The 27,500-nt window shown below is 39.3% G+C and overlaps 1 protein-coding gene across 3 annotated transcripts in view; it reads left to right on the top strand.

The window, feature by feature from the left end:
* Window positions 1-27,500, top strand: part of LOC136825450 (basic salivary proline-rich protein 1-like) — a 423,968-nt gene that overhangs the window by 692 nt on the left and 395,776 nt on the right. For all 3 annotated transcript variants that reach the window (XM_067081920.1, XM_067081921.1, XM_067081922.1), the window contains exon 2: window positions 20,465-21,414. In XM_067081920.1, coding sequence (XP_066938021.1) covers window positions 20,465-21,414 — 950 coding nt within the window. The remainder of the gene's footprint in view (window positions 1-20,464; window positions 21,415-27,500) is intronic.

Genomic DNA, 27,500 nt, shown 5'->3' with positions numbered 1-27,500 from the left:
AAATAGACTTTGCTCTGGATGTTGACAAATAGCTTAGGCCAGGAAACAGCACCATATGTTGTAGGATAGGCAATTCTTGAAAAGAAATGATTTAAGGTTAGGCTGTGAGCTAGCCTATGATTTTCTTAAATCTAAGCCAGAATCGGGTAGGTTACTTTGTAAATAGTAGGCTAGGTTTATTGAGTATTTCAGTCGGTCCCAAGGCACGTGCTTTTATATCAAGTCAAGTATGCTGTATCGTTAATAAAATTTTGGTTTGATGTAGAAAATACAACTTTCTTTTGTTGACCTATGTTGCCATACTCTGGAGATCTCTGATTCATATTCAGTTAAGTTTGATATGCTGTCTGCTCTCTTGTCCTTATTTGTATGGCAGTGCTCTGGGTAGAACTGAAGAGTGCTACCGTGTCCCTGACTACCATGCCCCTCAGTTTCGGTAATGGCCAGTACACGTACAAAGTAGGCTCCTTGTTTATTGCTGTCCTCTTGGGGATGAACGTAAAACCATAAAGAAAAGACAGTAAATATTGTGAATATAAACAAAAGACCTGCAAAGTTCCAGCCATGTCTCGAAGTGTATACTGTATATTGAAATATCTTGAAATTAATGAAATGACCATATTGTAAGGGCAGAAGGGCCTTGAGACCAATTTTTAAAAAGCTTAATTTTTAACTTGTACAGTGTTATGATTAATGCACAACATGCATCATGATTATGATTAATGTTAAATACAATGCTCATTGTATCTAAAAACCTTTTTAGGGCCATAGTTCAGACTTCATTGTCTTGAATGTCACATGAATGATACACCAATCAGGGAGTCCCAAAGTGGGTTAGTGCTGTCAGCGCTCTTCACATGGTGCACTGTAGGCATTACTCAAGGTTCTCATGCACCCTCCCTTCCCCCTAGCTACAACCCCTTTTATTCCTTTTACTGTCCTTCCATTCATATTCACTTCCTTTCATCTTACTTTCCACCCTCTCGTAACAGTTGTTTCTTAGGGCAACTCCCATTTCAACTCTCATTGCACCTTTAAAATCTCTACTCTCGATTTCCCTTTCACTGTTGAATGACCTCATTGGTCCCAGCACTTAGCCTTTGGCATACATTTCATAGTTCAACCAATCAGGGAGGTAAACAGTGGTTTGTAGACTCAGTGAACAGAAAGTTTAAAAGGTATGTGCATCACATTTTAAAAACTGTGAATTCAGATATGGATATATATGTGAGGAAAAGTGTTATGAATGGAGCTCCCAACTTTGAATTGGAATTAAAAATGCAAAAACTGACCATTAGCTGCTGAAAGAATACTGACAGTACATCTATGAATTAACTGTCAATCCATGATTTTAAAGGCAGTCAGAGTATGGAAAAGGTACTGCATTCTAGACAATTTTGCTAAATTGCAACATTGAGAGTGATGCATGAGAATTCATTTTACTATAGCCTTCCTCCCTCCCCCCCCAATACTACCATTCATAAGCAATACTGATATGGAATTCCCCGTAAAAAAAGAAAAAGAAAAAATACATTAGGATATTCAAGGGGTCCCTTCCCAAAATAGCAACTTTCTGCTTTTTCTCAAAACAATGCTATTTGAAATGCAGTAAGTGCTGAATTGAAATCTTTATGTATCATTTTGTATTTATTTCTTTGTACTTACATACATCAGTGTACAACTTTGTTTACCAGTTGCAGTTGAATGATGATTATAAGCAGTGCTCTGAAAAAAAAGCTTTATAGTAAATGTTGCCTTGTGAGAATATTTTGTTTAAATTATGTCTTATGAATGCAGTAATGGAATCTAGATAGATAAGAATTCCTTGAACAGACAACAAAGCTTAAAAGATGTGATAGAGCCCTGCTAAGTTAGCCTAGTCTTTGAGTGGTATGGATTAATTACTAATTATTGCAATAAAAAATTGTAGATTGTATTAAAAAAGTCCCCTCACAAAGGGTAAAAGAGATTTAATATGGTAAACTAAACTCAGTGTGGTCGTAGACTACCCTGAATTTGTGAAAAGATTTGTAAGTACGTTATAGGAATCTATGAAACATACTTTTTTTTTTTTAACATAAAGCAAAACTTTTGAAAGGTTTAATATAATTGTGCTAGATTAACATAGGCTTTGAATGGGAAGGTTTATACTGAAGGTCGTAATAAAAATCTGTACCAAATTGTGGATTATATAAAATATTAAAAAAAGTCTTGTAAAGGGTAAAAGAAATTTAGTAGGGTAAACTAAACTCTCAGATAATGCTGAGTTTTGCATAGGGTAACAACCTGATTTTGGGACCCTAATGCTTAGAGTAATGACCTGGGTCGTTGGAACTTTATTTTATTGATAGATGAGTTGATTCAGACTCAGTTGTAGAAATATCATCACATGAACTCATGCCTTGTTTGTAGTAAGGCCTGTTACTTGCGCTTTATTTCTTTAGAATCTTGTACTGACATTATGATGACAGATGCTTTTAAAAACATGAATAAAAATCAAACCTACGAAGTAACTTGTTCAGATAATCAGTATATTTCTTAAGGTACAACAGTCTTAAAAATGTAAAGCATCATAGTTACAGTATACTTAATCTTTAACTACTGTACAGCCAATTATTGTACAGGAGTCTTCATCCTGCTCTACTGATTGGCTGTTGACTCTCAGGGCTCTGTGAGTACAATGATGAAATTAAAGCTTTGTCATAGGTGCTGAAAACATTTTAGAATTCCATCCATTGAGAGAATGCATCCTAGGGTATGAGATTTCTTACCTGTTGCCTGAGACATTAATTGCAAATTTGTAATATAGAACTTGGTTTTCCCATTATGAACAGTAACAACACGCTTTTAAGTAGTACCTTTTACCTATGAAGCATAATTATCTGTCATATTTTGTTCCCACATAAAAATAATGTCCCCCCCATTTTTTTTTTTAATTAGCATACTTTTTTTTTAGTCAGTGAGCAACACAATAGGAAAAAGTTCCTAGCTCGTGTTTGTATATGTTCTCACTGTTTGCGGTACTTGTGGCTGTGAAACCTATATGCTCCCAAGTGTTTGTAATTTTTTTATTTGATTAATATATATCCACTCAGTGCCTTGTTCTTGCATGTGTAGGAGTATATTTCGTTGTCTAATTTTTTTTCTGTTGGTTTACACTACTGTAGTTCTGTACCAGCAGATTTTTTTTTTTTTTTATTTCATTGTAGTGCATTCTTAATTTTCCTCTTAAATGGCTAATGATGTATTCTTGTGATACTGTCTTTACTCAGGATAGTTGGTATAAATGCTTTGCCTTGAACTTAATTTTATACCAATGTGCCTGGCTGGTGTTACACCCTATATTTCAGACCACAACTTAGGTACTGTACAGTGTCTGCTATCTCGCACTCAGCCATGCTAAGATAAAGTACTAGAACCCTAGTGTGGATGAAAGTATCAGGATTGGATAATCCCTTAGGGAATACCACAGAACAGTGTATACAGCATAAATGAGGTAGTTGAGAAGGCCAGCATTTTGTGTTATGTCTTTCATTATGTCCTTTGCACTTGCCATTTGTCTTAAGCACCTTTTGATGATATATTTATTGTTTGTAATTAATACATCTCTTGTGATTGTGTTGTGACATTCATTTCATTGTGGTGTTTGCATATCTGTACAGGGCAAAATAATTTTAATGTTTATCATCCTTTGGCAGCCGATTGCTATGTAAGCTTATTTATGTTTTTACACATGCAGGGAAATATATAAAATTTATTCTGAAAATTGTTTGCCTTATGCTTTAAAAACAGTCTTAGTAGAGTCTGGTGATTAAATAGCTTTCTTTGGCTAAGCTTGAAAATATCAAATACACTACAGTAGTTGGTTATAGAGATTCTTTGCTTCTTAGTTAGGTGTACTGATATACTCTTGATGGTTTTTTAGTTTTTCATGTAAAATGACACTCACTGTGCTTTTGTAGTCTGAAAATGCGTATGCTTGTGGCTATTGAAGCATACATCATACAGTATGTATATTTTAGGTTCATCTGCTGTGTTCTAATATATCAGCTCTTTATTTATACAGATGTAATTGTGGATACCATACATAGTAACTGAAACAAATGAAAAGATTGCTAAGTTACAAACTCCTTACTCGGCTGTTGTTAGAAGTGCGTAGTTATCGAAATAGTAAATTTCATGGAAGTACAGTATCAATAGGAAGATTACGATTAGGTGAAGTGAATTGTTTGAATGGTAAGTGCATCCTTATTGCTCACTAATTCACCACAGATTAGATATAAAGGTCTGTTCTGCTTTGTTTGAACACAAATGTGTCATTTGCAAAGTTGTAGGAGTTGTGGATTGAGAAGTTAGTAATTTTTTGCCATTTACTTTTTCTGTGATGTAATTCATAGTTCCATGGATAGGTTTTCAGTAGAAACTTGCTTGAGCAGTGGGAAACCAGCCTTTCAGTTTTTAGTTAACTTTGCCATAGAAGAAATATGGAGAGAGGAATTAGTGTATGGTGTTGATGTACAGGACTTGGTAGGAAACTAGTAACTAAATAATTTGGATAATTTTTTAGGTGTCTGTGAGCATTAAACGGTACTGTAAATAATTGGAGTATGATGATATATCATATGGATAACATTGCTGAGATCAATTACCAACTTGATGGCAATCTCCAATAATATGAAACTGTCCTGGTAAATCTCGGGTATAAGATGGCTTATAATAAGCCATCTGGCAATGGTGATAGGCCTGAATTTTATATGAGTGTCTGAGGTATTTTTGTAAAAGTTTCAAGTTATATCCATATCTCTGTTGGTTATGAGGCACAGCCCTCCAGTGGGAAACCATATCTAGTTACAGTACAATACTGTACTGTACTGATTTGCTTACTTTGGATGACAGTTTAACTCAGTTATTAGGTGGTCAGTTGAGCATAAAGGTGCATGTTTTAAATTTTAGGTTTTGTTATGAGGGTTTAAGCTTATAATAACCCACTTATAGCTATAAATAGTAACCTAGGTATTAACAAAGTTATTCAGGGCTTAAATGTTCCATTATTAGTTATAGCTAACATACTTATACTGTCAGAGCTCATGGATTCTTAATAGGGTTGTGAAGTTGACTGTTCATAGGATAGCACTTGAGAAGTATGCAACCACTTTTTCTCCTTAATGTTTCATTCAGATTTTTCTAACATATTTGGGAAGAGTATAAACACAGTCAAGAATTTCTGAAGAATTTTACTGTTCCTACAGTACAAAATATAAATTTTTTTAGAGGGACCCAATTCCCAACCCTGCAGTTCCATTCCTGATAGGAAGTGGACTGTATAAAAGTGGTGTCTGGGTCATATATAATGTGTAATCACAATAGTGGTTGCTATTTATCTACTACTGAATGTGAATTTGGGTGATAGGTTAGACTCAGTACAGACAGGTGAAAGCTTTGATAAAGTAGAGTTGCATAGAGTAAGTGTTTCACAAGTACCTGTACCTGTATAGGGTTTTCTTCCCATTTCATTTGTTTAATTTTGAAGTATTAAATTAGATTACATTATATGATTTAGTAAATGTTTAATGGTCATTACTTCATATGGAAATTTAAAAAATATAATTATTACAATTAAACTGGTTTTGTTACGTGAATTAAACAGTACACTAGTTTTGCTATGCATATGAATGACAGTTCTTTTTTTTCTAAGTGTATATTTCTGTGTGGAAATGTTTGATATTAAAATTTATTTTATTAGTAATGCTTGCAATATGTACAGTACTCTGCTCTGAATTTTCATTTGTTTCTCAGGATGATTTCTCAAGAAATATGTTATCCTTTTGCATGATATTGTATATATCTTTTCTTCTTGGTGCTGTTTCCAACTGATGTCAAGTTTTCCTCTTAATTTTGTAAGTACAATACAGGTACTGTGATGTTTGAAGTGTTTGATATTGTTTTGCTTAATGTGTGTTGTAGAAATTAACCAATTATTCAGTTCAGTCAGCACTTTGGTCATAATGACAGTTGATTCACAAAGCACTTTTTTTTTTTTTATAAGGCACTATTCTGTTTTTTTAATATATTCACTATTCTTTTGTATTTTTAATATATTACTGCCTCTTTTCACAGCCTTAGAAAGTAATCACTTCAACTTATAGTGTCCAGTCTTAGGATAATAATTACAAGTTCAGTATATATGCCTTTCAAAACAGCGTACTATTAAAACTGCTGAAGTTGCAGATGTTTTCCCATCTTGCTCTGCTTCAGACAGTTTTTATTAGCACTTTATAACAGTATAAGGCTGAATAATTGAACCTTCGCCCACATGTTGCTCTTTACTTGTTCTAATATTGAAATTACCACTTTTCATGTCAGATGTATTTTTACTCACATGAGGAGTTGATGGTTAAAGGCAGTCTTTTGTAGCATGAATTTTTATTGATATGACATTCTTAAGAAAGATCAGCAGAATAATTCTTCTCTATTGACAAATGCATGATAATCGACATATAATTTGGAATTAATTCTCATCGTACTACAGTGTCGTACATTGACAGCCATAATAACTGCTTATTCACTCGTTAGTGTTCTGCTTTATATCTGTCTAGACTGTGAGTTCTTGAAAGCACGTTTTACCTTGACAAAGGTGCCATAGGAATGTTACAGGCATTTGGTTATGACAAAGTGTCAGACATAAAATACATGAGTGTCTCGTACTGATTATTCTGTACTGTATGTCTTTTGAGGCTTGAAAATACATTTGCACATTCACAGCTAATAAGCTTATTTATGAAGTTGTTAATGATGTGCATGACTCTGTAACACATTTACTGTAAATACTAACAAGAGAATTCCAGAGCATGCTAGCAATTGCTAGTGTTATAATGTTTTTGGATAACATTGCAGCCCAAGGCTTTTTGTAGTATGTTCAAACAGTAGTTGAAGGTAACCTGTAACCTTTTCATTGTGCGTTTGGTTGATATGTGACACTTCAGCTTGTAACCAGGGCTGTAAAACATTGTTGCTGGTTTCACCTTGCTTTTTTTATATTTTTAAAAACCTCTAGATTTAATCTAACCCAAAAAGATTCTACCTAGCTTATAGGTGGTGATAAAATTGAGTAAAATGGCAGTTCTAGATTGGTGATTATAACATATAGTATTGTCCAGAATGTGCAGTTAGGACTTTTTTTCTCTATTGTCTGATAATGTCAGCTCAAATGGTAGAGAGTTCGTCCTTTAAAATACTCAAAGAGAGTTCGTCCTTTAAAATACTCAAATGTGTAAGAATATCTCTAAAAATTGGTTTGGAACACTGTATTATTATTTTTTAGATATTTTCTGCCTATTTAGTTCATTTTTGTATTTTGACAAGTTACCCATGATATTCAGTTGCACTAATATAAAGTAAGTTGAGTTAATTTATGAACAAGTGTAAATGTTCTCAGACACTTTTTGGGGTGTTCAGTTACTGTCAAAGGGATGAAGAAGTGCCATGCAGCACTGAGTACAGTAAGTCTGTTGCTCCTTCTCTCCAGATAATCGTCATTATCCCACTAATAGTTGGTATAACATTCAAATAGTGTAAGGCTGTAACCTCTTATTTTGCTAATGCCTATTGTGTAGCAGTTAGTTGGCATATGGATTTACTCTGGAGTTACTCTTGAAAGAAAAAAAAATTATTTTTATTTCAGTTTCATTTCCCACCATGAGTATGTGGGAAAACCACTTTCTCATTCTATCATCAGATGTCACTCTTAAGCTCAGTTAATTACAACAAAAATATCCCCTTGGTATCTCCTTATGTACTGTCTTCAACTCAACATGACATTATCTTCAAGCAACTGCAGCAGCCCCTGAAATATATTTGGATACAGTATGCACAAATAAAAATGAATAAAGAGCCCTCCTTTTGGTTTTCAACACAGCACGGGTAGCAAAACATGATTGTAACCCTGTTAACAGTTCATAAAGGCTATACAATAAGAAATGGGTATTATAGCTGAGTAGGCTGGGGCACATAATTGCATTTGGGGAATGGAGTCAGGATGGTCCTCATCTGCTTGGAAACTTTTACAACTGTTTTTTGGCTTAAAAGCAACAACATAATACAAATTTTGTGACTTTTTGGTTCCTAAGCAGCAACATCGTACAACGTCATTTTGTTTATCGCCTTTGAATGGCTGTTAGAGATGTTGCATGACTACATCACAGGAGTTTCTTTCTCTCATTTGCTGTCAGAGAAGAAACGGCCGTACTTGATATGAGGCACTCTCCTCTGCTATGTCCAGTTGCTCATCATTCCTCAATAATCATGTATTAAATGGTAACTATGTGGTGTTCTGTTGCTCTGCATTCTGTTGATTTAATAGCTTTTGTGGGTGTTTCTTGCTGTGTTGCAAGTGCTGTTTTTTGATGCTGTGTATTTTGTGCATAACCTCACACCTGAGAGGACCAGGAAGGTGCTGGAACTTCAGAAGAAGCTGGAAATCATCAAGAGGGTTGAGACCAGCTGGTCCATGACACATATTGTGGGCAAGTGCACCATAGCACAGTCTACCTTGCAGGACATCAAGAATGCAGAGGAGAGGCTGAAAAAGTACTCAGCCAACTTTGGGAAGACGACTTCTTCAGGTGTGGGGCCTGCAAGGTAATGGCCAAGCCCTGCCAGTCTACTTTGATTGGGTTTCTTCAGCAAAAGTCAGATGGGTGCATGCATGTGATGCTGAGATGAAGGCTCCAGCTACAAAGTTCACAGGTCTGCATGGGGTTGAGCACTTAAGGAATCCAAGGATGGACTATTTCAGTTCAAAATTCGACAAAGACTTTTCAATAAGAGGACTCCTGGTGAAGTCTTGGATGCTTTCCAAAGAAACATCCAGGGCTTCAAGGCATCCAGGGTTCTATTTCTTCCAAAGAAGAAATAGAGGAACTTTGGCAGCCATTAAAAAACTTTATGAAAAAGGACATCCTTGTTGTGAATCAAATCTACAATGCTGACAAAACTGGTCTATTCTATTGCTCCTTGCCCACTAACACCTTGTCTGTTGAGAAGGAAAAGAATTTACTTGGTAGAAAGCTTTCTAAGAAGTGAGTGCTTTCTTTATTATGTGCAAATGCTTTTGATAGCCATCGTTGCAAACCAGTTGTAGTTGGATGCAACTGTAGTAGCCATCGTTGTTGCAAACCAGTTGTAGTTGGACACAACTAGTAAAGGAACCCAGTGCCCTGCATGACTTGATGGATAGTCTCCAAGTGATTCGGTGTAATTCAGCAAAGGCTTAGTTCACAAATAAGATTGTTTGTGATTGGTTTCATAACCACAATTGTAAGGAGGTTATTCATCATCAGACACAGGTCCTTGGCAATGCTAGACATCGGCTGAAGACCTTGCTTTTTATCAACAGTGTGCCTGTTCACTGTACCACATCCCAGATGTTGAATGATGAAGGTTGTGTTTTTGCCTCTCATTACAACTGCACTCATGCAACTGATGTACCAAGGTGTTATGTTGCAATGAAATATCTTTACTGAAGGCACTTCCTGGAGGAGGTGATGGTGGTGTTTGAGGATGGGGATGAGGAGGAAAAGGAGCAAGGCTTGGATACATGTGAGGAAATCTTCAGAGGTGTTTGCTGAAATCTGCCACCTGCAGCTTTGCAGATGCTTGGAAGGACGTCAGTTTGCATACTTTAGAGCATGCATAGAACCATCCTGAAGTGGAAAGAAGGCATGGCTGGCTTTCAAGGTTTTGATGTCAATGATTATTGTGCCTAGTTTGGAAGGAGGCGATAACAATCCTATCCCAAGAGAGTAGCTGGATGATGATGGTGCCAATCCTGGCTTCTAGCTTATATCCGATGAGATAGCTGATGCATTTGCTGCTGGTGAAATAGAGGAGGAAGCCCCTGATGACGACGATGATGACAACTATTTCTAACATGTGCCCAACTCCAAGGTACAAGATGTGGAGGTCTTCTATGACTTCATTGAGTTTATGGAGAACCCCAACCTTGACTGCAGCTGTGTTGCTAAAGCCTTGGAGTTTGCTGAGGGAGCTCGAGAAATGCAGTGGCTGGTAATTGCGAAGCAGAATCATTCTTCTTTTCATCAGGGTACCCTTGAAAGCGTCTCAGACCCATGATCCCTGTGCCCCAATCTCATTGCCATCCACTTCCTTGGTAACTTGATCTTTCAGCTCGGAAACACAAGCAAACACTTCGGCAGTCTTTGTTGACCTTCCAGTTTCTTCCAGCCAGGAATCTGATGTTTGCTGCTTCTTGAAAACTTCTGCTCACCTCAACTCCTCTTCCAATCAGTTAAGCACTTCATGACTTCCTGAAGAGACAGGAGAGAGAGAGAGGAGCAGGTGGGGAGAAGGGCTTGTAAACTCACCTTGCAAGTTTTTCAAGTCCTGCCCAAGTAAGCAGCTTCAGCATTGTTTACAGGCCCGAGAGAGTTAATTTTTACTTAATGTACGGTACTGTACAGTATATTCTGTGTTGTTTGGAAGCATATATACATTGCTTAGTAGTAACAAAATAGGGGAAAAAGGGTGCAGACTTACAGTTTACATCTGTAGAGTGTTTTATCATATCCACAAACTTCCAGAGTCCACAAAGGCCTTGGTTGTATTATTGTGGATAATTGAGGGAATTTACATGCTTTAGGCTCTTACATATGCTCATAATTTTCTGTTTCTCCCTGAGGAGGTCAAAGTCAGTATGACTTTTGGATTTAGTTTTGGTTAGTAAATGCAACAGGAACTACTTTATCATTGCAACATTATGGAGTTTTAAAGCCTTAGGTACCAGTATGTGTAACACCCGGAGTTGCTGGCTGCTGCCCTTGGACTAGTACTTTATGCATTACATCATTACAGTAATGGTGTAATGTCCCCTGGGTAGGTATTTATAGTGAAATACTTTTTGAGCAAATGATTGTGAGTTGTGTATGTTGAGTATTGCAATACACTCCCTGAACACCTGAATTCACCCTTAATCCCACTAGCCCGAACAACCCTCATTACCAATCCCACTATTGGGAATTTTAACAGCCAGCATTACTAATGCTGCAGGTAAAATCTTGTCACTGAGCTACCACAACAAACGGTTGGTAACACTGACACAGGTGTGTACCAACATGCCCACTTTCGTCAATTGCTTTTTGTTCATGCTGCTGAACGGTTGTTCCCTTCAGCAGGACGAGATTTAATCCTATTGCCCGACTTCTCTTTGGTATTTTGGTTGTCTGGACTGGATTTACTGGTTTTTCCCCTGGATTTACGACCTTCTGCTTGGATTCCTCAGCCTTTTCTCGTTATTTTCGTCGTGGAACATTTTTGGACTTGGATTCGCTGGTTCTTGAACTCGATTGGTCATCATGGATAAGTCTGCCCTTTCTCCTGCCACTACCTCACCTTCGGCTTCGACTTCATCTGCCCCTACGACTGTGGATGCTAGCGCTCATTGCTTCTGTTCTTCCTGCAAGAGATGGATGAGTACTTTGAGACATGATAGACACTCAATTTGTCAGGTATGTAGGAAGGTTCAATGTGATGTGCAAATGCGTTGCAAGGAATGCTCCGATTGGACGGTAGAACAGATGGAGGATTACATTCGTCATTGCAAGTTGTTGGCTAGTAAGGGCGGCAAACGGTGGTCAGATTCTTCATTGCCTCAAGGACCTCAGTCTTCGGTTTCAGATTTAGCGAGCTCAGAGATAGTCAAACAGTTAGAAGATAGGATTACGAGTAGCATGACAAATTTAGTAGCTAGTCTTTTCCAACAATTTTCAGGTAGGGATAGCAGTAGCGTTAGGATGTCTAATCCTTCTTCCTTTTCAGCTCCCCTGTCTGTTCCAGAACCAGCCCTAATGGGTGCTGAGGGTAATGGAGAACCGCAAGCCTCTGAGTGGGTAGGTTCTGCCGGCCCCATCAGCGCAGAGCAGGCAGTGAAGTACTCCCCCCAACCCCCTTGTAGTGTTGTTGAAAAATTTAATGTTGAAAATGTTAATCAGGATCAGGAGCTAGGTGTGACTAAGACAGATAGGTGTGGGTTAGGTAGTGAGGAGAAAATATCAAGTGCAGAGTCGTTCTCCTGAAGGGGTTTCAGTTTAGGTTTCTAGTGGAATTTATGCTCCGGCAAAATTTTTGTCTTCATCGCTCCTGTTTCGATCTGGCGCAAGGTCCCCTCCATCTAGTAAGGTGGATTCGGGTGTGTCTCTTTCGGCTTCTAAGAGTGGTTTGCATGATCGGTATGGGGATGTGGCAGAATATAATGCAGATTTGTTGGGTCTTTCGAAAGGGTATAGACATTTGGTGAGAGGTTGTTTGTTGAATGGGTTTTCTAACATTAGAGAATATGTGACTCAGGAGTGTCCAGAATTTATGTCGGACATGCTTCAGAATTATCAGGGAGGGGCGGATTCGGTTTACCTTTTGTCCCTGCATTCTAAGGATTCTGCCTTTTCTTCTGGGTTATCTGTAGCTTCACCTTTCGCACCCACATTCTCTGTTGCTCCCTTTTCAGTCTCCTATTTGGCTTTCTTCTTCTTCTGCCCTTCCTGCAGCTTCTGCACCTTCTGCTTTCCCTCTTTCTATGAACCCCGGCATCTCCTCTCCTCAGGTAGCTCTTTCCTCGTACACCATTCGTCTGTCTCCCGCCTTCCCTCTGCCTTCCCTTCCGCAGTACAGCCTTCTTTGGTAGGAGGATCTTCCCCACAGGTGAAATCACAGTTTCAGGAAAATTTGGCCTCAGGTGTTTCAGGTTCCATCCCTTCAGATATGTGCAACCCCTTGCTTTGGGTATGTGCAACCCCTTGCTTCCACTTCAAGCATCAGGTATTTCACAGGGTTTGCCTGTCGCTTCTAGTTTGGGTTCGCAAGCCGCGGCTCTGACAGGTCTTGCGGTACCTTTTCTGATCGGTCTGCGGTTTTCATCACCTTCATTTTCCACTGCGGAAACTCCTTTGGTAGCTCCTATTCTTTCATTCTCCCTTCTTCTTTTCATCTTCTTCCATTCCTCTGCAAGCGACTTGCGGATTGCACATCCTCCCTCAGGGTTTAGTAACGTGGGTTCGGCTTCTCTCACTTGTCTCCCCTTTGGTAGCAGGGTGGAAGCAGTTCCGGGTCTCTCAGTTCCTCCCTCTCTTCCTCCCTAACGGAATCAACAATTTGGATCCAGCTCTGGGTACCGGTTTAGGTGTAGGTATTCAGCATTCGGGTTTGGCGGCATGTTTGCAGACTCTTCATCATCGTCTGGGCTCCGTTCAGCTCCTCCTCTTCCGTCTGTCTAGGACCGTTCGGACATGGCAGAACAGGATTCTCATCTGGAGGCTCAGGAAATCCGGAGGATTTGGAATGTCCTCTTGCCAGTTGTAATGACTACAGACGTATGCTTGAGTATGTCACTTCCTTGTACCCTCAAGCAAGAGCTCTGGACTAACCGCATTCGTCAAATCAGTCTCTATTTGAGTCTTTCTATGCCACTAAGCCAGCTCCTGCTCCCTCTTTGTGTGGGCTAATTTGGTTTGATTGGATTAGGCAGGCCTTGGAGGAGGCAGACGGTCGTCTGGCATCGGTAGTGACTTCCAGTAGGCAGGACATTACTCTTCTTGCCCCACGTAAGGCGATCTATTCAGTTAGTGGCAATTCTTCGGCAGGTTGAGGCAATCCTGTCAAGGTCTCTGGCATCGTCTCGCCTTGTAGGGATTTCCCTTAGGGAAATGGCGGTTGTGGAGGACGTGTTACGTAATCAGACTGAGGCTCTTTCACACTCTCTTTGGATGTTGTCTGGATTAATGGCTTTTCCAAAGAATGACGGATATGTCCCTTCGGATCCAGGCTTTTTGACAGTTTAATAACTAATGTTTTGATGGGTCTGGCGCACTAGGTGAATGCCTTGGCTTCATCGACGATGTTTGTGAGTAAGAAAAGGCAGGATTTCTGTCTTAGTCATTCATCTTCCCCCCACATTATCTGGACGTCCATAAGAGGGTTCTGCTCAGAGCTCCTTTAGCCTTAGCCAATTCCCTGTTCAGGGATGAAGATGTGGCCAGTTGGTGAATTTTGTCGCCACCAACTCAGCTGTAGAATCACAGCAGGCTATGATCAGAGTAGCAGCCAAGGGTTCTCGTTCTCCTAGAGGTGTTTGCAGGTCTTCTCCTTCCAAGAGGACAGCTTGGAAGTCTCCCCCTAGAACACCCAAGAAAGTGTGATTTGCAAACAAAGCTGCATCAGTGTCCGCTTCTAGACCCTTGTCGTCTCGGGATTTTACCAAGTAGGAGATATGTCCCTTGTCTGTTCTGGTGGAAGGTTATCTCACTCCATTCTGGCAAGTCTGGAAGGAGTTGGGGGCAGAGGATTGGGTTGTAGAGGTCCTGAGGATGGGCTATCGAATTCCTTTCCATTCCCTTCCCCCTCTGTCCTCCTCCCCTGTCAGCCTTCCGAGTTATTCCCCGTCTTCCATCAGGGATAGCTCTAGCAAAGGAGATTCAGGCCCTGTTGGAGAAGGGTGCGTTAGAGCCAGGTCCTCCCTCTCTAGGATTTTACAGCAGAATCTTTGTCGCATCGAAAGCCGGAGGTGTGTGGAGGCCCATTATAGACCTTTCAAGCCTCAACTGTCGGGTGGTTTTGGTGAAGTTTCGTATGGAGACTTCGCAGTCGGTGCTGCGGTCAGTCAGGAGGGGTGATTGGATGGTCTCAGTGGATCTAAAGGGCACGTACCTCCAGATTCCTGTTCATCAGGATTCTCGGAGGTACTTCAGGTTTGTGTGTTCCGCTGGCACCTTCCAGTTCAAAGTTCTCTCCTCGGGCTGACCACATCACCACAGGTGTTTACGAGGGTCATGTCTCCAGTGTCTGCAATTATGCATCGTCAGGGATACAGGATGTTGAGGTATCTAGACGATTGGCTGATCCTTGCCTCCTCTCTAGAGGAGCTAGTAAGCGCGAGGGACTTCTTTTTAAATCTATACAGGGTACTAGGAATTCACCTAAACCTTGCCAAGAGCTGCATAGTGCCAACACAATCCATGACTTATTTAGGAATGAGGATTCTCTCTCTTCCTTTGAGGGTTTTCCCAACCCTGGAGAGGATCCAATCGATCCTGCAACAGGTAGAGGTGTTTCTGTCCCGTAGGGAACAGCCGGTATCAGCTTGGAGAAGCCTCTTAGGGAGAATGTCTCTCTCTCTCTCTCTCTATTAATTCCAGGGTCTTGTTTCCAGATGTGTTCTCTGCAGGTATGTCTCAGGAATCGCTGGGCCTTCCGCAATGAGAACGCGTTCATAGTCTGGAACAATTCTGTCAGATCTTCTTTGGTGGTCAGAAGAAGGGCATCTGACACCCGGAAGGTCTAACAACTCCCCTCTTCCCAACGTTCATCTGTACACAGATGCCTCAGATCAAGGTTGGGAGCAACCTTGGAGGAAACCCAGGCTTCGGGCCTCTGGGGCGATTGGGAATGAGAGGAGTCAATCAATCTTTGGGAACTCAGGCTGGTAGAAGAAGCCCTCTGGTGTTTCTCAGATCTTGTGCTCAACAGAGTAGTGGGTCTGTTTTGCGACAACGTAACTGCTGTGCCGTATCTGAAGAACTTGGGGGTTGAAAAAGATCAACAGAGCTCAATATTATAGCTCAGAGAGTCCTGAGATGGTGCAAGGAATGGAAAGTGTCTCTTCTTTCTCAGTTTGTATCGGGGAGTCTCAATGTGCTGGCTGATTCATTAAGTCGCTCTCGTCAGGTATTGTGGGGGGAGTGGACTTTGGTTTAGGACGTAGTATGTCAGGTTCTCTGGAAGTGGCCAGCAACTGTAGACTTATTCGTGACGAGATTGAACCATCGTCTTCCGGTTTACTTCTCACCAGTGGTGGACCCCATGTCAATAGGCACCGATACGATGTTACAAAATTGGAATCGAATGCAGGTGTATGCTTTTCCTCCATTCGGGCTCACTCATCAAGTAATCAGGAAATTGTGGGAGAGTATCAAGATGGATATGACTCTAATAGCTCCTTGCTGGCCCCAACGACCTTGGTTTCCGGAACTCTTAGAGCTCCTCACGGAAGTTCCGATGTTCCTACCCATGCGGAAAGATCTCAGGCAACCGCATTTTCACCATTATTACCCAAACCCTCGTGTGCTGAACCTAGTTGCATGGCTACTATTGAGCGAGCAGCTAGACAGACCGGACTCTCTAAAGCTGGGGCTAGACAGCTTTCAGCTTGAGAAAGTCAACCCACAAGCTTTACCAGGTCACATGGACAATGTATAGAAGTTGGTGTAAGGAAGGTCACTCCATCTCTAGATCTTCTATTGCTAAGATAGCTGACTTTCTGTTATTCCTTAGGAAAGTCAAGGGACTTTGGTATTTGGCTGTTGGTGGCTACCACTCAGTCTTGGCAGTACATTTAGCTTCCATCTCCCCGAGATTTCTAGCAGCAAAATCATCCATGATTTAGTACGTTCTTTTAAGATTGAACGTCCTGTCTTGCCGATTCTTGCCCCTCTGTGGGATTTGTTGGAAGTACTTCAGTTTTTACGTTCCCCTGCTTTTGAACCCATTGAAGCTCTAATGTTAAGACAGCTGACTAAGAAGGTGCTTTTTCTTATGGCTTTAGCTACAGCAAAAAGGGTGGGTGAGCTTCAGGCAGTTTCTAGGCTGGTCTCCTATGCAGGAAATGATATGCATTTGTCCTTTCTTCCAGAATTTGTGGCGAAGATGGAGTCGGAAGTTAACCTTCTTCCTTGTTCATTTCCCTGCAAGAGTTTGTTGCTGGCGAGCCAGCGGAGATGTCTTTACGTCTGGTGTGAGCATTAAATGTCTATTTGTCAAAGGTGGAGGAACTCCGTCCTCGTCCGTGTACACTTCTTGTCTCCGTGTAGTCCTTCCTGCCTGCTGTCAAAGAATGCGATCAGTTACTTTCTGAGAGAGGTGATTTCTCAGGCCTCTCTGGGTTTGTTGTCTTCGTCATCTTCAAGCCCTGTCTTACCCTGAGTGCACAGCATTCGGAGTATTGCCACTTCATCGTCCTTTCTAAGGAATTATTCAGAGACGTTCAATTCGCCTCGTCAGAGGGGTATTCTCTTAGTCCATGTGTAGTGGCTAACTCTATTATATAGCGTGCGTTCATTTTAACGGAGGGGGTATTGGCTTTGTCCGTATGTAGTGGCTAACTCTAGCATCTAGGGTGCGTTCAGTTTAACTGAGGGGGTATTCTCTTAGTTCGTTGTTTCGTAGGTTAACCAGATAGAGGATTCCTTTTAAGCCTTTAGAATCTTAGGCAGCAGTGATAGTATAATCACAGGAAATTAGGTTAGTATGTCTATTTAACTATCGTAGTCTCTGATAGTTTTCATGAGAGTCCAAGGGGGTGCTCTAGTAGGCTAGGCTCTCTTGTCGACACCAAGATACTTTGTTGCTTGTTGGTCGTCTGGCCCTTTCCTCAACCCAGACGGGTTACCCAGAGGGACAGCAGACGGGTTACCCAGAGGGACAGCGGCTCTGCACACTGCTTCACTTCCCACCATACATGAGAGGCTCTGAATAGCCACATGAGAGGTCGACGGACGGAGACAGTACTGACCTGACTGACGACCAAAGTACTCTCCAGTATGTCTCTTCACCAAAAGCATCGATTGCTATGGTGAGTGTAGGAATAAACAATTATCTTATGCAGAGCAGATTGGTGAGCTACCATCTCTGTGGTTGGTAAAAAGAGCCGTGCAATAGAATTGATCTCTCCTCCTCCAAATGTTGTTCAGGGAGTGTATTGCAATATGAAGTTTTCATAATAAAACTAATATTGTAATACCTACCTGAACACCTGAATGATTCCCACCCTCCTTTCCCCACATCATTTTTTACCTTGAATAAAGCAGTTGACGAAAGTGGGCGTGTCGGCACACACCTGTGTCGGTGTTACCAACCGTTTCTTGTGGTAACTCAGTGACAAGATTTTACCTGCAGCGTTGGTAACGCTGGCTGTTAAAATTCCCAATAGTGAGATTGGTAATGAGGGTTGTTCGGGCTAGTGGGAGTAAGGGGAATTCAGGTGTTCAGGTAGGTATTGCAATATTAGTTTTATTATTAAAACCTCATTTTTATACCTATTAATTAAAGTATGGCTATCTTCTGTTGTATTTTCATACTTTTCTCATTCAAATAGGGTTATATTAATATTTTTCATTAAAGTAGGTTTATGTATGTGTTGCCCTTTTTTATCATTTTTAATCGAGCAGGATTTTCTTGGTTAATCATATACAAATGAGGGTTGTATGTGTTTTTCATATTAAAGTTGAAATATGATTGATGTTTATTGTATTTTCATTACATTGTTTTGGGCTATTAATGTTTTATTTTTGTTAAAGTACAGTTGTGTTTATTATATTTTCCGTTAAAGTAGTAGTAGTTTATATAATTTTTAAAAAGAATTAGTTATATTTTTATCAGATATTTTCATTAAAGTAGGGATATGTTTGTTGTGTTTATCATTTTTTCATTAGAATAGTATTAACTAGCCATAGTTTTGTTAGATAATTTTCATAATACCAATGGTGCATAGTGACTGGTTACCTGCTGCCCAGTAGCCCTTTGTTTTATTGTAGCTTGAGTATGGAATATATTTGCCTTGGGCTTTAAGGTAGTAAGTTGAGTGAGTCTGGAGGTAGACTCTCCTCTTTGTTAATAATGCAGGCACAGCAATTGTTAGAATAAGATACATGTCGAGTGCTTTTCTTTGCTGGACTGAAGTAACTGGTTGGAAGAAAATGGGAAAATGCTAAGTCCAGTGAAACATTAAGATTTCTTTAGCATCATCACCTTCCCCTTTTCTTAGTGGGCAAGAGGCAACCTGTATTATTTGCCTTGTCTCTCTCTCCCGCCCTTTTATTCATAGGGGAGGAGAGAGTGCATTAGTGATTATAACTGAGATACACCCTGCCCACAGTGAATTCAGCAGCTTCAGTGATGTTTGCCAAGTATGAGCAGCTGCTTGGGAGGTCATACAGACGCCACTGTAAGTTGTCAAGGAGATATACCAGAGGAAGGTAGCAGAAATGCTCGGGATTCTTCGACTTGGCACTAAACACTCCTTAATACTTTTTAGCACAGGTGTCAGGGTGTTATCTTCTACCATGTTATTGCCTCCATGGAGTAGAGATGAACTAGAAGTCTGCAAGTGGCCTTGATCCATCAAACAGCTGTAGCACTGTGAACTGTTGGGCTGTTATAGTACTTGAGCTATCAGACATTGTGGTATTTTTAGACAACTTACGTGGTACTTTGGCTAGATGAACTAGGGCATCAAAAGAATTGTTCAACTGTATCTTTTATTGGGACTCAGTTGGAATCCTCTGCCATCCCAACACATTCACAACTGCAGTTTTCCTATGGTGGAGGTCCCTTAGCCTTTGATTAAATAGTCTTCCATAGGACCGTTAACCCATCATCATCATTCATTATAATCTCTTGGTCGTGAAGAACAAGCCAAAAGATCGTAATACGTTTCCACAGAACAGTGCCTATATTCGAGAAAAGAATACAGTAGAACAGAGTAAAAAAGAAATTAGTAATATTGGAATGTATAGGTAGTAAAGAAACTAAGTAGATAAAGATTAGAAAATAGAATAGAAGTAAACTCCAGTATATCAACCATTTAGAAAGGTATTAAAAATTTTCTTTAATTGTCAGAAGTTCTGTGAGTTTAACAGTGTGGAGACTGTTCGTTAAGGTTGTCAGAATCGGGAAAATTAGCATTTAAAAAAGATAAATGCAGGGATTCAGGAGGTCCTGTAATTTTTTTAATGTTGAAATTTTGTAATTTTACTTAGGTATATCACAGAATCGCAAAACTTTCAGATGCAGTTTGGAATACAGATGGGGCGTGATGGTAGTGTTTGAAATTACTGTGTAGTTTTTTAAATGTTGTACCAGTATTCATTAGTAGAAACAAGAGTTTTATCCTGTACTGTACTGTGTAGAATATGTTTTTCCTTAAGTGCAAGGTTTTTAGAACTTATCACGTAATTGCCCACATTGACGCTACCTTCACAGAACTATTATGTGATTTTGTAACGTGTGTTATCGTTGATCCTTTATCACTAGATACCAGGAGAAAGTGTTTTTTTTTCTTTGCTCTTGTGTTGGACCTTCTGATTAACCAACGAAAAGTGTCATATTTTCTTCTTTTGGATAACAGGTCTTCTTCTAATGGATTTGTATTAGCAGTATTGCATACCATTTTGTTTTCTGATTTGAAAACACTTACATTTCAAAATGAAAATATGTCTATGTCCAGCCTTCTCACTCTCCCTTTTTCTTTTCTTGTTTCCTTCCAACCTGTCTATTAAAGGGCATTAGGTTGTCTGTTCCATTGACAGTAATTTAAATTCTTAATTAAATGAATTAATTGTTAACCATTGGAGCACAGGAATTTGTGAGGTTTTAAATTGTTGACATGTCTTTTATTTCTTTTCAGAACTGGCCAGAAACAAGTTCAAGCAGTATGTAAATACTCTCGCAAACATAAGTCAGGAGGGAGGGGAGAAGTATTTGGTACTCAAAAGAAAATACAGGGTTGGCACTCACCTGTCAGAATCGGAATATTTACCCCAACAAAACTCACCTGTAGGACCCAGGTTTGCTAGTCCAAATCAGTTCAGTCCCTACGGGTCCCCTCAACATGCTGGCGGGTACAGCCCTCAGGGGTACAACACTGCCCCTCCCCCTGTACCCCCTCCACCTTATAGGTCTACACCACCGTATAGGGCACCTCCGCCGTACAGACCTCCCCCTCCAGCAACTCCTACCCAACTTACTTACCCATCACCCGATGAACAGTATGGTGATCGCAGGTACGATCATGCTCAGCCATTTAATGGTCGCCAACAAGGGTCAGGAGACCCCAGGTATCGTGGTGAAGCCCCTCGTTATCCTCCTACAGGAGACCCGAGGTACCCCCAAGCACCCATCCCTCCAGATTCAAGGTATAACGAAGGCAGATGTACTTATGATGAACCTTCAGATTTAGGGATACCCCCAGCTCCGCAGGTAATACGGTCACCCAGCTCGCTCTCTTCCTCCTCAAGCGGCGCTCCTTACCAAGGCCCTCACCCTTCTCATCCATCTTACGGTGGATACAATAATCAGCCTCCTCCTCTAGTGCCTTTAGGGGCATCTCGTCCAAAATCACTTCCCATCAAGTCTGCGAACAGTTCCCTCACTTCTCCTTCTGAAGATGGTGACTCTGTGTTCGGAGGGGATGACATGGCGTCTGCTTCAACGCTTTCTGTAACAACGACAGGATCATCTCTCTCTACTCCTTCTTCAGATGAACCCCCGCCACCTGTACCCCCAAGGAAGCGACCTGGTGACAACAAGGAAAACAGACGTCCTTCCCCGGAGGGAGAAGAGGGGAACAGAACGAATGTGAGTACTAAAATCAATCAGTGATAAAATATTGCTTGTTTTTCATTTATATTTTTTCTCCTTATGTTGAACAGGACTCCCCACCGTGGCTATGTTTATTGGAATACTGTAGTATTTTGTTCAGAGAGCCAACTCTTCAGTTTCTTCTGAAATAATGTCTTGTTTTTAAGTCGATGCAAATAATTTTCTTGGGCAAACTGTAAATAATTGATTGATAACACTTAAAATAATTAACACACTTAGTGCCAAAGGGATTCACGCATGAAGATCTGCAACAGTCGTCGTCGATCTTTGCTGTCTGTCTGACAGTGTCTACTCCTGATATTTGCATTTTATGTTGAATGTTACTTTTTCATCCTGTTCTTTCAGTTATCGTCATGTTATGATTTGTATGCAAATTGTTTAAATTTGTTTTGAGTTAGTTTTGAGTTTTCATGAGAAATATAAGAGCCTTGTTATGACTTTTTAGTACTTTTGCATTTTTATGTGTGTAGTTTTAAATCCTTATAATTTTTCACATTTTTGACAATAATTTAACATATTTTGGGTGGCGTAACATATTTTCATTCTCCTTTTTTTCTATACTTATGATGTGCGGTTAGTTAGTTTGTTTATTTTTATTTAGTTAATATATGCTCTGTTTTTTAGTATGAGCTCGGAATTTCTACATTTTATTGCTCCGCACCCCTTTTTTATGTCAATACCAGTGGGTCTTGAACTCGAAGAAGGAGATAGACTGTTAATTAAAAAAAAATAATGCTCAGGGAAAATTGAAGGAAGATGACAATGATGTAGGTTAGCAATGGGAGGAAGGGAGGGTTGGGGATTGGGGGCAGTGGGAGGAATACATCAAGCTGTTCATACATCAAACTGTTCATTCTCACATAAAATCCAAAGTACGACATTCCATCAAAATGCCAGTCTGATGACAATAACCTTTTTACCCCCTGGAATGCTTTTTCTTAAAGGTAGAGGTTAACTGGTTTGCATTACACACACACACACATATATATATATATATATATATATATATATATATATATATATATATATATATATATATATATATATATATAGATAATATATATGTATGTGTTTGTTTGTTTGTTTATTTAAACTGGGCTGGTATAGTGACATTAAGCATTCTTCGTTTGATTCTCAAACCTGTGAAATAAAGTTGGTCTTTTATAAAAATATGCAGGTGAAAATGTATGATTAAAGCCTGACCAAACCATTTCTCTAGATGCATTAGTAAGTTATGAAGAGAAGAAAATCTGCGTTTTTGTTCTGAACTGAGAAGACGAAAATATTGCAGAGACTGCATGACAGGATATGACTGAATGACGAATATTCAAGAATTTAGGACTGTATCTGTGAAGGAAGTCTAGAGTATTGGTTTTGTTAATGTTAGCCATTTAGAATTTATAAGTGACTGAAATTAACAGAAAGCATACTATTGTGTCGGATCTTTTTCCTTATGTAGGGTAAAAATTATTCCAAGAGAAATCTAATTTCCTTTAGTCATATTTTCTTTAGAAATTTGTCTCATAGAAAACGTTTTGCATTATCTGAACCAGGCGATGTGATAATGGACATCCTGTTGACGTAGTGTATACTTTGGTGTTACCTATTGTAGATTTTACATGGGTTCTCTAATGTATGTATGTATGTATATATATATATATATATATATATATATATATATATATATATATATATATATATATATATATATATATATATATGTATAATCTCTCTTCTCTCTCTCTCTCTCTCTCTCTCTCTCTCTCTCTCTCTTTTCTTTGGAGAGTGGTGGCACAAGTTGTTAGCCTTCCTGTTTTCAGAATTTGTGGGGACGAGGTTACTATCGTGATACCATTTTCAACCCTGGTTGCTATCACGACAGTCGTCCAATTATCAAGTGCCTGGTTTTAACGGAGCGTGTCCATATCCCCATCATCGGGCAGGAGTTGAATTTTGACATCTTGCATGGTGGGAAAGCATACCACCAATTACACACACACACACACACCATATATATATATATATATATATATATATATATATATATATATATATATATATATATATATATATATATATATATATATATATATATATATATATATATATATATATATGTATATTGTATGTATGGATGTGTGTGCGCGCGCACGTTTTCATACAATTAGGTTAACTTAAAGGTAGAGGTCCGATAATGATGTCACAGGTAATATTTTGGCAGAATGTCAAGTTTTGCAAACCGAGAAACATCATTCGTTTCGATTTGAAGTTGAATGCCAGGTAGAGTGAGACTATGGAATTTGTGACTACTTTTCCCTCAGTCTGCGTCATAGTTGTAAACATAGGCAGTAGGCTGGTGTTTACTGTGTTGTGATGGATAAATTACCAGTGCCTGAAGTGAAAATTTACGTTAGCTCTTGCGAGTTCGTGAGTACTTTACGAGATTTTCGTTTTGCTGTGAATACAGAGAATAGGAAGCCGGATTGTGAGTTGGTGGCTTGATAGGTTATATTAGAAATAGAAGAAGCATAGGAAATAGTTCTTCTGTACCTAAGTAGGTTTTGGGTATGGTTGTAAGCTGCCAATAATGTTGTTCTTGATTTTATTGATATATATACTTCCTTGTGGATTACGGTTGCGATAAATTAATCTTGGCTGTTTCTTCGTAATGTTTTTGACCAAGCTAGTTTTGGTTTATTGTCTGTGGCTTCTCAAGTAAGGAACAGGTATCGTTACTATACCCCTTATTCGTGTGGCAGCACTTGATTTGTTAAGTGGTTTGTTAAATGCTGTTGACAGTGCTTGAACTGTCATAAGGTGTTGACATTACTGCATTTATCAGGAGGTGTTGCCATTACTGCAGCTGTCAAGAGGCCTTGGCAGTGATTGATTAGTCATGGGATGTTCAGGCAGAAACTAAAATCTTGCATTCGATGTTAACCAATAATAATAATAATAATAATAATAATAATAATAATAATAATAATGAAAGCACTGAGAAAGTATATTCTTTGAAATAATATAATAAACTTGTGAAACAAATCCTATTAGCATCCCCATGTCAGATATAATTATTTATTCTCTTGACAGCCATGAGGTTCATTTAACGTCAAGTCGTCAGGAGACCTGTCGTCGTTCATTTTTTTGAGGATTGTACTGGGTTAACTCGAGAAATTTCAGTTTGATATTTAGTTGCATGATATGAAATAAGGCTTTTGATTTATTCCATTTAAGTAACTCAAATAATGGGTACCAAGGACTAACATGAGTCTTGCTTTGTTATTTCAAAATGCCTCATAAGACGAATAGCAGAAAGGTCTTTTAATGCTGGTGGCAATGACAAAGCGAGTGTCCACAGCAAGATCTACAGTAACCCGCGATGTCTTATAGCTCTTTAAAAAGTGGCACTTGGTAACAAAAACCCCCTATTTTTTTTTCATACGTTTGTCAGGAAATAAGGAAGATCGTCCGGAAGAGGAAGTCAGAAGCAAGTTTTTGGTGCATGATGAGAGGCATATAGATGACAGGAAAATCTGTACTGACTGATCAAAATCAGAAGATGGCGTAGGATGTGCAGTGGTGTGTAAGGGGGAATCATATGTAAAAAAGTGATCAGACTCCTCATCCATATTCACTGCTGAAGCAGCAGCCATAGTTGGTGCTTTAAACCTTGCATCTGATAAGAAATTTAAATCCACAGTAATATATAGTGACTCAAGGAGTATTTTAGAAGCCCTTAAGAAGTTTAACCCTACCCATCCATTAATTCAAAAGACTCAGGAATGGCTTTTTTATCTTTCTGTTCGCCACAAATCAGTAAAGTTTTGTTGGATTCTTGGGTATACTGATCTAGAAGGGAACGAACTGGCTGATAGTAAAGCAAAGGATGCTGCAAGATGTGATTTCTTAACTAATAAGGTGCCACATGTGGATATGCGTCCAGTTATCAGACGGTGCATTCGTACAAAATGGCAGCAGAGATGGACTTTCCCCATTTTATCCACAAATAGAAAGTACAGAAACATTAGAAAAAGTATCGATTTTTGGAGCTCGGGTTTTAATCGCAACAGAAGATTTGAGGTCATCCTAACACGGCCTAGGATTGACCATACCCTCTTCACCCATAGCTAGGAGCCAGTGCCCCAGTTTGTGTTCACTGTGGCGGTCAGCTAACCGTCGAACACATGCTGGTGCGCTGTCCTAAATCTAACCGCCTTGGGACAAAGTCCTTACTAACTGGGAAGACTATTTTAGAAATATTAAATGATGACGTTGAGGTAGATAACCTTATAGGTTATCTGAAAGAATCTGGCTATTTTATACTAAGTATATATTTGTAAATATAAAAGTTTGGTAGATATTTATTTTTTGTTAGTTTTATCTAATATCTCTCTTCATTTTTTGCGTTCATATTTTATCACCGAATTTTGCTAGTATGTCAACATTCACCTATTCATTACCAATCATATCATTAATTTATATATTTCACCTTCATTACGGCGCTGAATAATCCTGATGGGTTCCGGCGCATGGTCTTCAAGACCTAAATTTCATAATCAATCAATCAAACCATGAGGAACAGTATGGACGAGGTTTGTAGTATGTCAAGAGAAAATGTGCCTTGCGTTAGTAAAGACAAGATTTTTTATTTTGATTATTTGGCTGTACGAATGATAATCTTGATTATACATAATTTTAGTAGTTTTGGATATTTTGTAGATGTTTATATTTAATTTATATTTGTTTGAACCAATGTTTTTAGTTGGTAAAAAGACATAAAAAATAAATAGTTGTATAACAACATAAGAAAAAGTTGATAACGACAGACCCCTTGTAAATTGTATAATACGTTCAAGAAAAAGTCCTGCCAACTTTTTAACCCCTCCGAAGTAAATAGCTTGAACACTGTATGCTATTAATTATTTAAATTTACCAACAATTGGTAACTGGGCGCAAGCTAGCATGCTGTGCTTTCATACAACTAATGCATTTCACACTTTATTTTCACAAATATCATGCAGATGCCTTTGACTTTATGGTCAAATATTCATGATCATCCCTGCCCCCTTAGGGGGATATAGTGCCGCCAGTGCACCTCATGCAGTGGAGACTGTAAACATTACTTAAGGTTCTTCGCAGCGTCCCCTCGACCCCTAGTTGCAACCCTTTTCATTCCGTTGACTGTACCTCCGTTCACCTTCCCTTTCTTCCATCTCCCTTTCCATCCTCTCCTAACAATTGATTCACAGTGCAACTGCGATGTTTTCTTCCTGTTGCACCTTTCACGCCTTTTTGCTATCAGTTTTTGTTTCAGCACTGAATGACCTCGTAGGTCCTAGCGCTTGGCCTGTGGCAATAATTATATATTCTTTTCTGTCCCGTGATCATCCCTGCATCTCCTTCGTTTCTTATTCAAGAGGTCTGTCTCGTGCCTTGTCCTAAAGTTTATCTTTTATTATAGAGGCGTTTTCGTCAGTGATCAAGAAGAAAACTTGACTTACAAAGTAGAGCACAGTTCATTATAGTAGCTTAACAGAATTTATCCTTGCCTATTTATAAAAAAGTAGTTAAACTATTGATCATTTATAAAGGTCAACGCTGGTGATTGCCATATTTTTTTGGTTGATTTGTTTTGGTCATCATGAAGTTTTTATCGGCATGTGTTTATATATAGTCGTATAATGCTAGGCATGAAATAGTCGCAGATTGAAGGCCTGGTAGACTTTCATGTTATAGTAGGGAGGTAGTGCCGTCAGTGCACCTCGCGCGGTGCACTGTAGGCATTACTTAAGGTTCTTTGCAAGGTTCCTCCGGCCCCTAGCTGTAACCTCTTTCATTCCTCTTACTGTACCTCCATTCATGTTCTCTTTCTTCCCTCTTACTTTCCACCCTTTCTAACAACTGTTTCATAGTGCAACTGCGAGATTTTCCTCCTGTTACACCTTTAAAACCTTCCTATTGTCAATTTCCCTTTCAGCCCTGAATGACCTCAAAGGTCCCAACGCTTGGCTTTTGGCCTAAATTCTGTATTCCTATCATTCCTTCATGTTATAGTAATGACT

Source organism: Macrobrachium rosenbergii, chromosome 37 (assembly GCF_040412425.1).
Source record: "Macrobrachium rosenbergii isolate ZJJX-2024 chromosome 37, ASM4041242v1, whole genome shotgun sequence".
NCBI classification, from domain to species: domain Eukaryota; kingdom Metazoa; phylum Arthropoda; class Malacostraca; order Decapoda; family Palaemonidae; genus Macrobrachium; species Macrobrachium rosenbergii.
The sequence above is the reverse complement of the archived record's forward strand: the minus strand, read 5'-3'. Positions and strand labels throughout refer to the sequence as shown.